This window comes from Lethenteron reissneri, chromosome 42 (assembly GCF_015708825.2).
Source record: "Lethenteron reissneri isolate LAM-NWPU_2019-01 chromosome 42, ASM1570882v1, whole genome shotgun sequence".
Lineage (NCBI taxonomy): Eukaryota > Metazoa > Chordata > Hyperoartia > Petromyzontiformes > Petromyzontidae > Lethenteron > Lethenteron reissneri.
The window spans coordinates 6,610,798-6,629,908 of record NC_083820.1 but is presented as its reverse complement, the minus strand read 5'-3'; the positions used below and the strand labels follow the sequence as shown (position 1 = coordinate 6,629,908).

Here is a 19,111-nt window from a genome sequence, read left to right as displayed (position 1 = left end):
AGCGACGGCTCAAGGTTCATCACCTGCTTATTCTCACCTGATCAGGCTCTCTCACCTGCTCAAGCTCTGATCTGTTCAGGGTCACACCTGTTTAGGATATCGCCTGTTCAGGCTTTCACCTGTTCAGGGTTTCACTTGTTCAGGGTTTCACCTGTTCAGGGTTTCACCTGTTCAGGGCTTCACTTGTTCAGGTCCTCACCTAGTCCAGTCTCGGGTACGAGGGACATTCAGCTCTGGTTCGACGCCTCCGAGTTCTGGGGTCCAATTTGCGAGATGTGCGCGAGTTACAAACCACGTTTTTTTTCTGATTATTCGTATTACTACTCTCGATACAGACAAAGATAAACACAGAGACACGCACGTACAAACACGCTACACACAAAGATCGACACAGCGTGTGGCACGTGGAGGAGATATGGTGAGACGACACGGCGAGAGAGGCCAGGAGAGTATCCGCGGCTCCGCCACGCACTTCTAATTAGCACAATTGGCTACGTAGGGCGCGAACGAAATTCAACATACATACTCATGAGGATGTACATGCTCTCGCCACTATCTCCCTCCTCTATGATCGTCTCTCCGCGTGCCCGCGTCGTCTCGGACATGCAGTCTCCCAGCAGCACCGTCTGCCCGGGCTGCATGCGCTTGAGCAGCTCGTTACTGCGAACAGCTTGCTCCACCAGGTGTGCCGTGCTGCTCGGGGTCACGGGGGCAAGATCGAGGTCAAGGTCAGGGGTCAGGGTCGCGGAGAAATTCCTTTGCAATGTTAGCGGCATTCGTACTTGATCACGGGTAGGAGCTGTTCCCCAGAATGTTTTTTTTTAATCTTTTTGAAAAAGCTGCCGCATCTAACTTAAGAGAATTCCGTTACAAATTAACGGGGGAAAGCACGGAGTAAATGAACGTCTGTGGAACAATATTGGCACGGAACGTGGTCTGCAGTCATTGTCGTCGATGACTCAATTTAAATCACGGCTACTTTCATGTGAATTCGTGCCCAGATGCCAATACCTTCTATAATCACCTAGGAATGTCTGTTCTTAACGCTCGTGACGTCAATCCACATCGACCAGCCCCCCTTATTAATATGCATGAGCAGGTGACGTCCTCCAAATGGACACCACGCCCCCAGAAACCTTTCAATATAATTAGCGGCTGACGTCACCACATGGGGGGCCGAGGCGCCTCGTCCCCTCTCCTCAGCGTGAACTTACAACCCTTTTCTGAGAAAAGCGTGCTATTTTCTAATAATCTATAATTAAGTAAAAAAAATAATGAAATATATTTTTATATTGCGATTATGATTTGCTATATCTTTTTTTCATTCGCTTATCTGTTATTATTTATGATTCATTTATTTTACAGCGACGTGTTGCGTTTGTCGGAGAAGCGGTGGTGTTGTTCTTTATTGATTAAACCCGATTTAAGAGCTGCTTGACTCACAGGAAAATTCAAAATTAACGGAGCTGCGGCTACATCACGACACGCAAATGCATTGTGGCAGCCGGCTATGTTAAGCCAATAGAGGTCGGGCACGTGCCAGACAGCTTCAATGCCTAAATGGCAGCGCTCCGTCTAAAAAAGGCACTCGTGATTTCAGATGAGAAACGACGTCGATGATTTCTTTATTTATTTGAGAGGCTTTCACCATTGGAACCTCATTTACCAGTAAAAAATATGATCATTGGTTTTTGTACCCTTCTATCTGGCAACAAAACTGACACCTTTTTTTTTACAAGGAGTCATGTTTGCATAGACCACAATACCTGCAGCCATAATGCAAACAAAACACATAACTCTGATAATATATGCACTGTCCTTGCAGTTGATTGGTCCATTATGGATTATGGCTGCAGGTATTGTGGTCTATGCAAACATGACTCCTTGTAAAAAAAAAAGGTGTCAGTTTTGTTGCCAGATAGAAGGGTAAAAAAACAATTATCAGGCTTTCACCAGTTCGTCGACACAGCCGCGGATGAATGATGTGGATTTAAACGGCACCCATTGCGGGTTTGCGTCCTTCCGTGTGGTGGTTGGGTCGTTGGGGCGCGGGGATTGTCTACGTGGGGACGTGTTTCCGGAAAGCCCCACGCAGAACCGGCCCTAGACCTTTGGGGGCCCTAAGCAAAATTTGGTTGGAGGCCCCTTTGATGTATGATTTTTTTCACCCACTAGCTAGCAGTGACTCTAGGGGGCCCTCTGCTGGCCACGGGGCCCTTTGCAATTGCAAGGGTCGCTTAGTGGCTGGGCCGGCTCTGGCCACACGGTGTGTGGTGCGGAGCACCTGGTCGACTTGGGCACGCGCTTGGCGAGGAGGAAGCAGCTGTCGGGCAGCGGCTCGCGCATGATGGGACGGCCGTGACCACCTCGGTCACACCCGGCCACCTCGCACGATTTCCTCGCTGAGACGCAAAAGACAAAGAACCCCACCCACTCACTCACCACCACCACCGTATAGCCTTGGCAGACTTTTGAGGCAAGCGCTGCGAGCAAGAACCTACGAAGGCCGGTACGCCACGAGAGGCGATGGGTGGTCAGCGCCACGCCCGGCCGCCTTTGTCTCCCCAGTGGCGACGTTTTACACAACGCACCAGGTACTCGTTTGAGACTGAGTCGACCTAGGGGAGGCCCAGGACCGGTTCGGATGATCGTCATTGGTGTTGGTCGAAAAGCGGGAGTCGATCTCGGGTCGCCGGGTCTGTCGCGCAGCACGCTAACCACTGCACCACCGCTCCCCATACGTACACATACATGCAAAACATGAATATGCAAACACACGCACAGACCTGCTGCCTCCAGTGACCGCTCGCTCTTTAATTGCGCCACCTCAGCCTCCTTCTTCTCGAGCTGTTGTTCTACAGCACAGAAAACAATATATAGCGTGTGTGTGGGTGTGTGTGCAGTGTGTGTGTGGGTGTGTGCAGTGAGTGTGTAGATGTGTCGTGGTTTAAATTCGGTTTTAATTAATCCGCGGTGCTAATGGAATGGCAAAAAAAACAATCGGATTGAGTGCGTGGGAAGATGATGGTAAGGTAATTGGATCGATGGATCGATGGATGGATGGTTCGGCTCTCTCATATACTTTCGTCGTTGTACGGCAACATGTCCGACGTTTCGCTCCAACACGTCCTTGCAGCCTCTTCGTGAATGCAAGGCTAGGAAACAGAATCTGGGAGCTTCCTCAGAGAGCTTATGCAACACGCACGTGAAATCCAACGCAGTTCATCGATGGTTTGGCAGACGGATGAATGATAGATACGATGGATAGAGGGGTGGATGAGTTAGCTGATAGATGGGTAAATGAGCTCGTCGTTGGATGAATGGTTTGATGGATGGATTGGCAGTTAGATGGATTCACCTAAGTACTGGAGTCGAGTCTCCAGCTCCTGCCGCTGCTCTCGCTCCTTCTCCAGCTCGTTCGTCGCCGTCAATAGACGCAGCTCCAGGTCCCGCAGAGACCTGCAATGGAAAAAAACAAACACATGAACGTATCTTCAAAGACAAAGATCTCCCCCCACCCCCCGTTCAACTTTAACAGACTTTTGGGGCAAGTTCTGTTAGCGAGCACCGATGTCGGCCAGCATGGCACGCGAGGAAGTGGGTGGCCAACACCATCCTGCCTTTGTCTCCCGAGTGCATGTACTTTCACACCTTTGTATTGTACCCCCCATTGCACGCATCTAGAGCGGGACACGTGCATACATATAAAGACAAAGATCCCCCGTATAGCCTTGACATACTCTTGAGGCAAGTGCTGTTAGCAAATCAAGCCGAAAGCGGTGCACTAGGCGGCCAGCGTCACGCCCGGCCGCCTTTGTCTCCCCAGTGGCGATGTTAACGCATCGCACCAGGCACTAATTTGAGACTGAGTTGACCTAGGATGAGGCCAAGAACTGGTTCAGATAATCGTCAGTGGTGTTGGCTGTGAGTGGCCTTGGTCACCGGATCCGTAGCAGTGTACGCTAACCGCTACACTACAGCTCTCCACACACACACACGTGTGCATAACAACAACAACCGCCATTCGCCACTAAGTGGCGGTGACGTCACCACGACGCTTGTGCCAGGCCATGTGCACCTTGAGGCCACGTGAAGTGTCGAACGCCCGCTGGCAGGAGGTCACGGGGCAGACCCAGGTGCCACGGGTCGACTGAACGAGATGACCGAGATGACTGGCTGATGCACCACCTGTGCCCCCTACTGTGCCAACTTGCTGTGCTTTAGCCACCCGGCGCTCCGCTCGTTGTTGTGAGTCGCTCCTCCGCCCTCCGTTGTTGTTGGAGGGCGACTGCCTCCAACTGCCCAGTAGCGTCCTTCACGAGTATCTTCTATCTACAGAGGCCGATCTTGACACCGCTGGTACCGGTCATCGGCAAGTCCACTCAGCTCCACGTCCTCCTGTACCACATCACTCCATCTCTTCTCTAGCCCGTGCCGCGCCCGTTTAGCCCCCTCGATCCGGCCGAACAAAAGCTGTTTAGGCATGCGGTGGCTGGGCATGCGGGCTACATGACCTAGCCAACGCAGCCTTGCTTGCCGGAGGAGCTCACCGATGGGACTTTGCCCATATCTTTCAAGGATTTGTGAGCTCCTCACACAATCCAGCCTGGTTAAACCCAGGATGGATCGTAGGCAGGCCAGCCTAAATGTTTACAACCGGCGAAGATGCTTCATTAGGGGGGTCCACGTTTCGCAAGCGTAGATAAGGGAGGGAATGACTGTGGCCGAGAAGACCTGAAGCTTCGTGCGGAGCGACAGACCAGGTAGCTTCCACACAGCGTTACGCAACCGATGAAAAGATATTGCCGCTCGACTGATTCGGAGTGAGACCTCTGCTGTTAAACTGGAGCCGGTCATAAGCACGTGTGCATAACATACATGTGCACATACACGCACACGCAAAAGACAACGATCCCATGCTCAGCCTTTGAGACTATTGGGACAAGTGCTCTTAGTGAGCACACATGAAGGCTGGCACGGGGGTGTGGACAACACCACGCCCAGCCACCTGTATATCTCCAATGCTGATATATTCAGACACGACAGTAGGTACGAATTTAATGCTGAATTGTGGTAGGGGAGAGCCAGGACCGGTCCAACCAAATACAACTTGTCACTGATAGCCGTGGTCAGGAATCGTACTCTGGTCGCCACGGTTTATAACGCAAACAAAAGGGCGAATATTCTCCCCCCAAAGTCAACAACTCATCCAGAATAGAGGTCTTTGGGTTAGATCGCGTAAATATTAAAATGTGTCGTTAAAACCCGCATCTCAATCACATTTACACAAACTGTAGATTTTAAGCTGAGCGAACCTAGGGGAAGCCCAGGCCTCTGTAGTGATGACAGCGATGGTCGTGTGCGTCACGGCCAAGAATGGAACACTCATTTGCTTGAGGGCATAGCCGCTACCGTGAGCGGCAGGTTGACACACACACCACGACTAGGCCACCAAGTCCCCGCACACCAAGGAACTCACACATTCCATTGGTTCTGTTTAACAGCAATTTCCCTCCCCCCACACCCCCCCACCCACCTCCCACTGACCTTCAACTATCGCCACAAACGGTGCTGATTCTAACACAGGAGACCCAATCCCTCTGCGAATTCCATGACCCCCCCCACTACTCCCCACACACAGCCAAACCCATTTCATACACAATTTGCTCGATCTAAAAATCCTCAATAATTAACCTAGGTTGTTACATAAGGTTCGTGCACAACAAGGTGAGTTGGGAACAACGAGGTGAGTTGGGAAGACTCTGTGTTGCTCGGGGTTGACTGGATGGTTACATCGGACCGACGACACACACACGAAGAATTCCTGACCGGGTCCTTTTTATGGGGGTCAGGTTTGGGGACACCAGAGTAGCTTACCACCCTTCCCTACCCCTCCAGCCCGTTCCGCGATTGGTCTGAGTTTCGGGATCATTTATTTATGTTCCGTGTGTGTGGGTGTCCCCGTTAAGCGCGCACGCGCGCGGTACATTGTGTTTCGAGATTAAAAATAGGAGGAATAAAGAATAATAATCAAGTCCACACACTTGCCTTCCATTCTCATGCACAGTCCCAAATGAATGCAGTCATTTAATACAAAGACAATGACCTCCCCTCCCCCGTATAGCCTTAACAGACTGTTGGGGCAAGTGCTGTTAGCGAGCATCTATGGAGGCCGGAACGCCACACGAGGGGGTGGGTTATTGGCTAGCCGCCTTTTCTCCCGAGTGGCGATGTTTACACACCGCACCGGCCACTCGTTTGAGGCTGAATCGACCTAGGAGAGGCCGTGGACCGGTTCAAATATTCTCCACTGTAATTGATCGTGTCCGGGAATGGAAGTCGGGTCGCCGGGTTCGTAGCGCAGTGCGCTAACAATTGCGCCACGGCTCCCCACTCATTTCTTACACGCGCACACACTCCCATATATAATAAGCGTGTGTCCATGTATGTGTTTGTGTTTTTGTGTGTTTATGTGGGGAGCGGCAGCGCAGTGGCTAGAACGCTCCACTACAAACCCAGCGACCCGAGTTTGATTCCTGCTCACAGCCACCAACACCAGTAACGATTATCTGAACCGGTCCCGGGTCTCCCCTAGGGCGACTCAGCCTCAAATGAGTACCTGCTGCGGTGTGTAAACATCGCCACTCGGGAGACAAAGGCGGCCGGGCGTAGTGCTGGCCACCCACCCTCTTGTGCACCGTTCCGGCCTTCCAAGGTGATTGCTAACTGCACTTCCGTCAAAAGTATGTTAAGGCCATACGGGGGACCTTTACCTGTGTATGTATGTCCCGGTCTGGATGAGTGAAATGAGGGGGAAATATAATGGTGTGAAAGAACATAGTGTACAGTATATATATAAAACTAAACATGTAAGTCAATAACGCTGTGGCCTTAAAACGAATCCGTTATATAATAGGCGACGTTTTGGGCAATGGGTCTTCAATGCACTGCAAATGGCCCCACTTCACCGCCTCGCTATGGTCTGTAAAGAAGGGCCATTGCCCCAAACGTGGCCTCTCTGTTATATATTTTTTTGTTTATTTTTAAGGCTACAGTGATATTGACGAACGTGTCCACTTGTTGTTGTTAATTGTGCTCGTGCACCACCGCCAACTCAGCAGCAGCAGCATCGTCGCCGTCATCATCATCACTAAATAATTAGTTATCATCAGGAAGATTTTCATGCAACCAAATGACCCTAGAAAAAACACCCGGACCTCATCAGAGCCGAGCGTGGCTGGTAAACAGAGTTGACCGTGGTTCGTACCCTTGTATGGGCGACCCATACAATGGGTTCGTGCGCCGTGCCGGTCTCAATAAGTGCATGCTAACAGCACTTGCCCCAACAGCCTGGAGAGGCTATACGTGGGATCTTTGTCTTTGTATGGATGCCCACCAGAGCTCGACACGTGCTGCAGGTAGAACAGCTTCGAGGGAGGGCCAAACGACGGCGGGTCCAGCAGTGCATTCTTGAATCTATCTGTGCGGAGTGTTACCTCTTGCACCGCATAGCGAGGGTTATACTCATATTGTAGAAAAAAATGGTGTCAAGTCAGGACCCTGTTATCAGGAGTCTTGAGATTGAGCGAGCCTTTACTTGATTAATAAATGAATGCAACTTTTTAAAAATTAGGATTGTTTTTTTTCTACCCTAAGGGGTAGAGCGGTGGGTGATGCAGTCGTTCATTCAAATTAAGTTTGATTCCCGGCCACGGCTCACATCAGTGGCAAGTGACATCTGAACCGTTTTTGTGACCCCCCCACCCACCAATCCCCCCTCCCTCATTCACTAACCCAAACTGAGCAGCGTGGTGAAGTATGGTCAATCAACCCCGCTGACAAACACAGCATGGGGAAGGGCTTTTTACCAGAAGAAAATTGCCAAATTGCATCCCCATTGCTAAAATCAGACATCCACTCACCTCGACTGTTTTTTTCTGAAGTGCAGGCTGCACTACAATTGAGCCAAATTAGTATCATTAATATAGAATTTTTCCAACTCAATTTATATTCGAAAAGCCACTTATCCCAGCAGTTTAGCTACATGCAAATGCTGAGACGTGGCTCAGCGGTAGTGCGTTCCGGCCCCTTGCTGCAGGGGTTCGTGGTTCGAATCAGCCGGGCCACTCTGGTTATAACTGCGAGTGTCTATTGACCGCACAAATATCACGCGCCGTCCGCTACACGGTGGATGTCTAAAGATCCCCCGACGTCATTGCGTGCCGGCGTCGTGGTCCAACATTTTTTTTTTTACCAAATATTGATTAAAAAAAATTACGCCGCCAATTACTCAAATGGGACGACACAAAGTGACACCGTCCCCTACTGGAAGACCAGAGCCATCTGTGAAATGCAGCGCCACTTGCGATAGCCTCGCCCTATCAGAGTGGTGCGAATACCAAATGTAATGGTTATTGTAATTATTAATCGTTACCGTACTGTTGCGTTTTCACGCGGGGTATTACAGTGAAGATCAAGATCTAATCTTATCCACTGATCATGCACGCTGTGGTAACTAAAAAATATCACGCATCTTGTGGGGCCTGGTTGTGATGAGGATTGGCTGTGATAAGGAGAGTAACCCGAGGCATGGGAATGTAGAATTTCAATCTCTGGATCGGTTCTGATCTGATCAAACGACAGGAGAGTATAACCAATCATGAATTCATGGTATTTCAGAATCAGAATATGTATTTACCCTGAAGGAATCCGATGACCGATTAAGCTCGTCTTCACAGATGTCCAGTATTTATCCGGGTAAACCTCACTGAGTCTCAAGACTCCTTTTCAGGAGGGTCCTGCCACATCGGAATGTTTGGCAAAAAAAACTCCACTCATTGAGTTGTTAGTAATAGAGTTTTTTGGGTGAGATCGCGTAAGTATGAATGTGTCGTAACCCTCCACCACCCGACACAGCCAGTAAGATTTGTCACGTACACAACGCGCCAATTAGTTACTACTTCAGCCCACCGGTGTGTTGGAGAGTAAATCCACAACATTTACAACTACATCCAGCATCATCGGGCGATTTCCCGATTATGCTGAATGTAATTGCCAGCGAAACGTCGTACTCAGATTGTAAATGTTGTGGATTTACTCTCCAACACACCGGTGGGCGGAAGTAGTAACTAATTGACGCGTTGTGTACGTGACAAACCTTACTGGTTGTGTCGGGTGGTGGAGGGTTACGACACATGTATACTTACGTGATCTCACCCAAAAACCTATTAGGAATAATATTGGTCGCTAAAGCCTGCCACGTGTTAAACTAAGTTGTTTTCTTTGTCAAAGCAAGCCAGAGTATCCGGAGAACCCTCAGCACATCCGAGGAGGTATAACAACTCAAACCTCGGCACAGACAGCTCCAATCCGCAGCCTCTCAGTCCAGTGTTGACCAAATCTGTGGACCGAACCAATAGCTCCACTGCTACCTCCTGGCCACGAGCAGCCCTGAACCTACAGCACCTGGCATGCGCAGGCAATCACCCATCCAAGCAACAGACGAGACTCGACTCTGATTATCTTCCGAGATCCGACGAGGTCTGGGGACATTCCGTGCGTTTTTGTTGTCCTGTATGTTCATAACATTGGACAAACATTTTTCCATCACCACCATAATTATCCACTGCTGGATGACTGCCTCCCTAAGGCGCGATTATGACCTCCCACGATCCCGCGACGCATTGTAACAATCCACCCAGCACCTGCAACGTGAACTTATTTCATCGCTCCGTCTCCTCGGGGGACGTCGTCTTACGCACAATTGATCATCAATGTGTTTATACACACGTTGCATTGTTCATTATGCTATACTGCAGTGATTCTTAACATTTACTGCAGCCTCGCACCCCCCCACCCTTAGGTTCTGAATCGTAAAAAAAGTAAAGTATTAATAAATACACAGGGTTTGATGAAACAACAAAGCAGTTTTACTTACGTGCGCGTGCTTAATTTGTTTTTCGATGATTTACCTTCTAAAAATATATATCTGGCCGTGTCTCGCACCGCCAGAAAGGACATCTCGCTCCCCCAGGGGGTGCAGCGTGCACCCCAGGTTAAGAAGAAGAACCACTGCCATTCTATATCAAAGTATATACTGCACACATATACACACACCATACCTCACGTAGACCGGGGAATTAACAGAGAGCATGAGCAATGCAGGACAGCTGTTCATGCTGATATCTCAAGGCTGACAGCGATATCGTATCGATGAGTGACGGCTAACATTGCAGCAAGTGGCATTGATACTCAGCTGATGCTTATCCACTCGGTCAGCGAAGAGAGCTGACATCGATGCTCAAAACTAACGTCTGATTATTTGAAAACCAGATAGATATTTGTTGTAAATGATGGAAGAATGTTGTTGATGATGATGATCCTGATAATGCAGCAGTTGATGATGATGACAGTGAAAATGTGTGTAATACTAAAGTCGTTGCTGCTGCTGTTGGTGGTGATGATAATTGATGATGCTGATGTTTCCGCTACAACTGCTGCTGATGATTCTACTACTGGTGTCATTGCTGCTGCTAATTAATATAATGCGCTGCTGCTGCTGCTGATGATGATTCTACTTTTACTCATGCGATCGTTGCTGCTGCTGATTACCCGACTATTACTATTACCGATGCGGCTGATGCTGCTGCTGATACTGCCAATACTACTTCTTTTGCTGCGGTTGATTATGCTAATCATATTAGTATTAATACTACTGTTTGTTGATGATCCTGCTAAAACCAATACGAATGCTGCGAATGAGAACGATGATCCCACTAATAATAATGCTGCTGTTGCTGTTGACGATGATCCTACGGGTACGAATGCCGAAGCTCAGAATGGTCCTAATGCTGCCGATGCCGATGCTGCTGATGATGATGGTGATGATGATGCCGTTGATCATGACGATGGCGATTTCTTTACAGTACCTGAAGCAGCCCATCTCCACCGTCATGTTCTGAAACGGGAACACGCATGCACACAACCGTGAGACTGGCGGCCCGATTCGGATTGAAGACAAACGCAGTTAGGGAGGGAGGCGTGAGTGAAGAGAGCGAGAGAGGGGGGGGGGCGAGAGAGAGAACGCGAGAGAGCGAGAGAGCAGGGTACATGGGGAGAGAGGCAGTCGTGAGCGGAGAGAGCGAGAGAAATCAAGCGAGCGGGGTGCATGGGGAGGGAGAGAGACGTGAGTGTAGAGAGAGGGGAGTGCATTTGTAGAGAGGGAGGCGTGAGTGGAGAGAGAGAGCGAGACGGGATTTCGTGGTGAGAGGGGGTGTGAGTGTAGAGGTAGCGAGAGCGGAGTGTTTTTGAGTGTGATGCGAGATGCGTGAGTGGAGAGAGCGCTCGGGTGGTGATTAGAGAATCGATGCGTGAATATGGAGAGAGAGAAATAAAAAAATAAAAATAAAAAAAGAGAGGGGAGGAGGAGGAAAGGGGAAATAAGGGAAATAAAAAAATTACGAAATGATGAACGAAGCAAAGTGCCGACTACATCGAGCATCTTCTTGTTTCCACTGATCGTAAAAAAAAGAGAGGCGGGGGGGGAGATATGAAATGCTTTGAGAGGTGTGATTTTGGGTGAGACAAGATCGCCACTGCTGTGATCTATAATTTATAGTCGCCTCTCTCTCTCCATTCCCTGTGCTGCTACACGCTGGGACTCATCACCGTCCCCTGTCTCCACACTCGAGTGCGATTTGCAAGGCGAACACCACTCACTCACCTGACGCCCGATGAGGTTACCCGATTGATCTGGACCTCAGGTCAGACATTTTCCATTGAACGAAATGAGACCCAGAACCTGAATTTCAGGAGGGTGCCGCTTGGAAATGTTTGGCCACGGACACTCAGTCACAAAGGCACATAGACACGCAGTCACATAGACACATAGACACACAGACACACAGTCACATAGACACATAGACACACAGTAACATAGACGACACAAGTCACATAGATACACAGTGACTTAGACACAGTCACACAGACAGCACAAGTCACATACATACACAGTTACATATACATGCATACACAGTCACATATATAGGCACTTAGATGCAAAGACAAATACTCGAACACACGGATGGAAATGAAAGATGATTGGTGGTGAGTGTGGGGGTGATGAGGGCGCGAGAGAGAAAGAGCACACGCTATTGGATAGGCATTGATGTTGAGGAGGTAGAGAGAGAGGTCATAAAACCACTCAATACGATCATGGGTCAACCCACGGCTCCCCAACAACCTCCGCTGCCCTCTAAGCTCGTGACGAATTGGCACCGGCCCCCTTGAGAATGGAAGCACCTGTAGCGCCCGCACAGGTAAACACACAACGTCCCTGCCGCATTCGTTAACAGGAGCTCTGCTCTTCGTAATAACGCAGTTGCTCTGACGGTGTTGGATTTGGGGAAATGTAAATGCGTCGTGAACCCACCTCCACCCGACACGATGGTCACGTGGCCAGTAGCGGTAGCTAGCGAGGGGCGGGGGGGGGGGTGCCTTGCCCGCCCCCCTCCCCCCAATCCCTGGTGGCAAAAACCACGCGTTGGGCCCCCCCTTGAAAACCGTCATGAGATTTGTTTTCAACAACAGTGTAAAAGAACAAAAACTGATTAAAAACTCGGCTTACATGATTTGTATATATATTTTTTTATTAAAGTGCTCTCTTATCTTGAAATGATTTATATATCCAAGACACTTTACACAAAATTAACAACGGTACGTTATGGATGTATAATGGTGAAGATGCGGTGAATGAAACAGATGAGAGGAAGCAATGGGGGGGCGGAACTTTGACGATGCGAAAATTCGGTGAAAGCGAAACCGATGACGGTTAATGATGATGATGAACGGTTTGAATGAGTGGGGTTAATGAGCGATAGCTATATAACGAGAAGATGAATGGGGAACAGTAGCCGTGACGGTTATGATGGGGAGTTGAAGATGTCGTGGCGTGAGCTAGGGAACAATGAGTGCATCGTGAGTACGTGCGGAGCGGAAACTAGCGAGCGAATGTGACGGCTCAATGTGGAGCGAGAAAGTTTGTTCCAATCGAATCAGTGCGGTGAACGTAATATCGCAAAGGAGTAGCACGGAGTCGCGGCGGCTACATTTCGCTAAGACCGAGAGCCCCCTACAGCGTTAAATGTTCGAGACCGTGAGCGTTGCCGTGATGTCATTAGGCAAGAGAAGCCGCGATAGACGAAGCCTCATAGGGTGGCGACCGTGCAAGGCGAATCAAACATTGGGGCCCCTACCTGACCCATTGCCGTCACGACCGCTACTGCACGTGAACAAAACGTGGTGGTGTTGTTGTTCATTGTGCTTGTGCACCTACCGGCAAAGCAGCTTCACCGCACAATTTAATTGTCGATGGATAATTCCACGATTTCGCGCACACTTTTTGGACCAAAGGTATTCAAAGCCTCGACGATTTGGAAACACCACCGATAGGTTCGTCTTCAGGCTTGTCCGTTCTGCCTTCTCTGTCTCTCATTTAATCTGACTCTACAGTATTATTAAAAATCACTCCAGTTCACGTGCGAATGCAATTCGACATCATAATTGTTATTATTGTAGTATTATTATTAAGCTTGTTTTTGTTTATACATCTGTAATTGCGTAACGCTTTGATGTTGTCTGCCTGCCGAGTCGCCCCTGACAAACATCTTCTTAGCTCAATGGGCTTTAACTCCTCGGTGTAAAGTACACTTCTCATCCTTCTGATGTGACAGGTTGAATTGCGCCATTCGCTCCCAAGTGTTTGTATTGCAGTGTCAAGAGTGGGGGTGGGGTGGGGGCCACTTTCACCGATAAGACATCATCAACGTGAGGCCCGCCGCACGTTTGACACCATTGGGGGTTTGACATCAGCACGAGGATGATGATGATGTTTTCACTCTTTGTGTCTTATCGGGGGCCGCACTAAAGGGCACCAGGGGCCGCACTAAAGGCCACCAGGGGCCGCCAGTGGCCTTGCGATCAAGAACTCTGCATGCGCCGCCTCGCCCCGTAAAAAACACGCAGCACGACAACTCGTCACGCGCCAAGACTCGGCTGTCATGCGCTCCACTTGGCCACGCGAAAGGCGGTCGCGGACGAGACCTCTCTTCTGGAACTGCTTTCCGCGTGTGCGGTGGCGAGCAGCGGCCGCGACCTTATTCCATTGGGCAATCTACGTCGCCGATACTTTTCAAACGGTGGCGTTTGGAATTTGGAATGAGAGCCCATCATGCAGTAAAGTGTTGTAGTTCAATGGTGTCTTCCCGACTTACGTGCCAATAGACGATCCAAACATAATACCGAGTACAGCTTTATATAAAGCGCATTTCATAACAGCTCAAGGTGGTGTGAAACGGATTGAATGGGTAGTCTCTTGGTGTGAAACGGATTTAATGTGTAGTCTGTAAGAGTGAAACGGATTGAATGTGTAGTCTCTTAGTGTGAAACGGATTGAATGTGGAGTCTCTGAGTGTGAAACGGATTGAATGTGTAGTCTCTTAGTGTGAAACGGATTGAATGTGTAGTCTCTTAGTGTGAAACGGATTGAATGTGTAGTCTCTGAGTGTGAAACGGATTGAATGTGTAGTCTCTTAGTGTGAAACGGATTTAATGTGTAGTCTCTTGGAGTGAAACGGGTTTAATGTGTAGTCTCTTAATGTGAAACGGATTGAATGTGTAGTCTCTTGGAGTGAAACGGATTTAATGTGTAGTCTCTGAGTGTGAAACAGATTGAATGTGTAGTCTCTTAGAGTAAAACGGATTTAATGTGTAGTCTCTTAATGTGAAACGGATTGAATGTGTAGTCTCTTAGTGTGAAACGGATTGAATGTGTAGTCTCTGAGTGTGAAACAGATTGAATGTGTAGTCTCTTGGTGTGAAACGGATTTAATGTGTAGTCTCTTAGTGTGAAACGGATTGAATGTGTAGTCTCTGAGTGTGAAACGGATTGAATGTGTAGTCTCTGAGTGTGAAACGGATTGAATGTGTAGTCTCTGAGTGTGTAACCGATTGAATGTGTAGTCTCTTAGTGTGAAACGGATTGAATGTGTAGTCTCTGAGTGTGAAACGGATTGAATGTGTAGTCTCTTAGTGTGAAACGGATTGAATGTGGAGTCTCTGAGTGTGAAACGGATTGAATGTGTAGTCTCTTAGAGTGAAACGGATTGAATGTGTAGTCTCTGAGTGTGAAACGGATTGAATGTGTAGTCTCTGAGTGTGAAACGGATTGAATGTGTAGTCTCTTAGTGTGAAACGGATTGAATGTGTAGTCTCTTAGTGTGAAACGGATTGAATGTGTAGTCTCTGAGTGTGAAACGGATTGAATGTGTAGTCTCTTAGTGTGAAACGGATTGAATGTGTAGTCTCTTAGAGTGAAACGGATTGAATGTGTAGTCTCTTAGAGTGAAACGGATTGAATGTGTAGTCTCTTAGTGTGAAACGGATTGAATGTGTAGTCTCTTGGTGTGAAACGGATTGAATGTGTAGTCTCTTAGTGTGAAACGGATTGAATGTGTAGTCTCTTAGAGTGAAACGGATTGAATGTGGAGTCTCTTAGAGTGAAACTGATTGAATGTGTAGCCACTTAGTGTGAAAAGGATTGAATGTGTAGTCTCTTAGCGTGAAACGGATTGAATGTGTAGTCTCTGAGTGTGAAACAGATTGAATGTGTAGTCTCTTAGAGTGAAATGGATTGAATGTGTAGCCTCTGAGTGTGAAATGGATTGAATGTGTAGTCTCTTAGTGTGAAACGGATTGAATGTGTAGTCTCTGAGTGTGAAACAGATTGAATGTGTAGTCTCTTAGCGTGAAACGGATTGAATGTGTAGTCTCTGAGTGTGAAACAGATTGAATGTGTAGTCTCTTAGCGTGAAACGGATTGAATGTGTAGTCTCTTAGTGTGAAACGGATTGAATGTGTAGTCTCTTAGAGTGAAACGGATTGAATGTGTAGCCTCTGAGTGTGAAATGGATTGAATGTGTAGTCTCTTAGCGTGAAACGGATTGAATGTGTAGTCTCTGAGTGTGAAACAGATTGAATGTGTAGTCTCTTAGCGTGAAACGGATTGAATGTGTAGTCTCTTAGTGTGAAACGGATTGAATGTGTAGTCTCTTAGAGTGAAACGGATTGAATGTGTAGTCTCTGAGTGTGAAACGGATTGAATGTGTAGTCTCTTAGTGTGAAACGGATTGAATGTGTAGTCTCTTAGAGTGAAACGGATTGAATGTGTAGTCTCTTAGTGTGAAACGGATTGAATGTGTAGTCTCTTGGTGTGAAACGGATTGAATGTGGAGTCTCTTGGTGTGAAACGGATTGAATGTGTAGTCTCTTAGTGTGAAACGGATTGAATGTGTAGTCTCTTAGTGTGAAACGGATTGAATGTATAGTCTCTGAGTGTGAAACAGATTTAATGTGTAGTCTCTTAGTGTGAAACGGATTGAAGGTGTAGTCTCTTAAAGTGAAACGGATTGAATGTGTAGTCTCTTAGAGTGAAACGGATTGAATGTGGAGTCTCTGAGTGTGAAACGGATTGAATGTGGAGTCTCTTGGTGTGAAACGGATTGAATGTGTAGTCTCTTAGAGTGAAACGGATTGAATGTGGAGTCTCTTAGAGTGAAATGGATTGAATGTGTAGTCTCTTAGTGTGAAACGGATTGAATGTGTAGTCTCTTAGAGTGAAACGGATTGAATGTGTAGTCTCTTAGTGTGAAACGGATTGAATGTGTAGTCTCTTAGTGTGAAACGGATTGAATGTGTAGTCTCTTAGAGTGAAACGAATTGAATGTGTAGTCTCTTAGAGTGAAACGGATGGAATGTGTAGTCTCTTAGAGTGAAACGGATTGAATGTGTAGTCTCTTAGAGTGAAACGGATTGAATGTGTAGTCTCTTAGTGTGAAACGGATTGAATGTGGAGTCTCTGAGTGTGAAACGGATTGAATGTGTAGTTGCTTGGTGTGAAACGGATTGAATGTGTAGTCTCTTAAAGTGAAACGGATTGAATGTGTAGTCTCTGAGTGTGAAACGGATTGAATGTGTAGTCTCTTAGAGTGAAACGGATTGAATGTGTAGTCTCTTAGTGTGAAACGGATTGAATGTGTAGTCTCTTGGAGTGAAACGGGTTTAATGTGTAGTCTCTTAATGTGAAACGGATTGAATGTGTAGTCTCTTGGAGTGAAACGGATTTAATGTGTAGTCTCTGAGTGTGAAACAGATTGAATGTGTAGTCTCTGAGTGTGTAACCGATTGAATGTGTAGTCTCTTAGTGTGTAACCGATTGAATGTGTAGTCTCTGAGTGTGAAACGGATTTAATGTGTAGTCTCTTAGAGTGAAACGGATTGAATGTGTAGTCTCTTAGAGTGAAACGGATTGAATGTGTAGTCTCTGAGTGTGAAACGGATTGAATGTGTAGTCTCTTAGAGTGAAACGAATTGAATGTGTAGTCTCTGAGTGTGAAACGGATTTAATGTGTAGTCTCTTAGAGTGAAACGGATGGAATGTGTAGTCTCTGAGTGTGAAACGGATTGAATGTGGAGTCTCTTAGAGTGAAACGGATTGAATGTGTAGTCTCTTAGTGTGAAACGGATTGAATGTGTAGTCTCTGAGTGTGAAACGGATTGAATGTGGAGTCTCTTAGAGTGAAACGGATTGAATGTGTAGTCTCTTAGTGTGAAACGGATTGAATGTGTAGTCTCTTAGAGTGAAACGGATTGAATGTGTAGTCTCTTAATGTGAAACGGATTGAATGTGTAGTCTCTTAATGTGAAACGGATTGAATGTGTAGTCTCTTAGTGTGAAACGGATTGAATGTGTAGTCTCTTAATGTGAAACGGATTGAATGTGTAGTCTCTTAATGTGAAACGGATTGAATGTGTAGTCTCTTAGAGTGAAACGGATTGAATGTGTAGTCTCTTAGTGTGAAACGGATTGAAAGTGTAGTCTCTTAGTGTGAAACGGATTGAATGTGGAGTCTCTTAGAGTGAAACGGATTGAATGTGTAGTCTCTTGGTGTGAAACGGATTGAATGTGTAGTCTCTTAGTGTGAAACGGATTGAATGTGTAGTCTCTTAGTGTGAAAGGGATTGAATGTGTAGTCTCTTAGAGTGAAACGGATTGAATGTGTAGTCTCTTAGTGTGAAACGGATTGAATGTGTAGTCTCTTAGAGTGAAACGGATTGAATGTGTAGTCTCTTAGAGTGAAACGGATTGAATGTGGAGTCTCTGAGTGTGAAACGGATTGAATGTGTAGTCTCTTAGAGTGAAACGGATTGAATGTGTAGTCTCTTAGTGTGAAACGGATTGAATGTGTAGTCTCTTAGTGTGAAACGGATTGAATGTGTAGTCTCTTAGAGTGAAACGGATTGAATGTGTAGTCTCTTAGAGTGAAACGGATTGAATGTGTAGTCTCTTAGTGTGAAACGGATTGAATGTGTAGTCTCTTAGTGTGAAACGGATTGAATGTGTAGTCTCTTAGAGTGAAACGGATTGAATGTGTAGTCTCTTAGTGTGAAACGGATTGAATGTGTAGTCTCTGAGTGTGAAACGGATTGAATGTGTAGTCTCTTAGTGTGAAACGGATTGAATGTGTAGTCTCTTAGTGTGAAACGAAACTTTCCTCTTTTCACCAATCGTCTCCGCTCGTCATGAGCACCCATTGGCAAAGATCCCCCATATAGCCTGAACAGGCTGTCCGGGCAAGTGCTGTTAGAATTCACTACACTCACTCAACTCCATGCGGAATGAACCCGAGCACCGGGGGAATTGAACCCCGTTTTGAGCATCGCGCATTGAGCGAAGTCCGCGCTTCGCATCTCCATCATCCCCTCGGCGACAGCGCCGGGGATTCCCATAACGCGACTGGCTTCCTCGCAGCCTCCTCTTCCACCCCTACCCCCACCGCCTCTCCACCCCCCCCTCTATAGAAACCCTCCTCCAAATAGAACCCCCCCTTCCCCCACTTGTAATTGGTGATTATCTGCTCAAGTCTGATTGTTTATTTTAGTTCTTTGTATTCACCACAATGACGTTGATGATCATTGCGTGCACTGCACATGCGATTTTGCGTCCGACTGGGTGCCAATGTCAAGTGAAAGGGTTCCATTGCCTGCGACATCTGGC

At 47.4% G+C, this 19,111-nt stretch overlaps 1 protein-coding gene across 1 annotated transcript in view; it reads right to left on the bottom strand.

Moving 5' to 3' along the window:
- Positions 1-11,081, bottom strand: part of LOC133352864 (cGMP-dependent protein kinase 1-like) — a 30,753-nt gene extending 19,672 nt beyond the window's left edge. Inside the window, exons 1-5 of the mRNA XM_061568840.1 lie at positions 10,929-11,081; positions 3,359-3,459; positions 2,787-2,855; positions 2,285-2,402; positions 527-693 (exon numbers count right to left, since the gene is read on the bottom strand). Coding sequence (XP_061424824.1) covers positions 527-693; positions 2,285-2,402; positions 2,787-2,855; positions 3,359-3,459; positions 10,929-10,954 — 481 coding nt within the window. The 5' untranslated portion in view covers positions 10,955-11,081. The remainder of the gene's footprint in view (positions 1-526; positions 694-2,284; positions 2,403-2,786; positions 2,856-3,358; positions 3,460-10,928) is intronic.
- Positions 11,082-19,111: the final 8,030 nt, after the last annotated feature.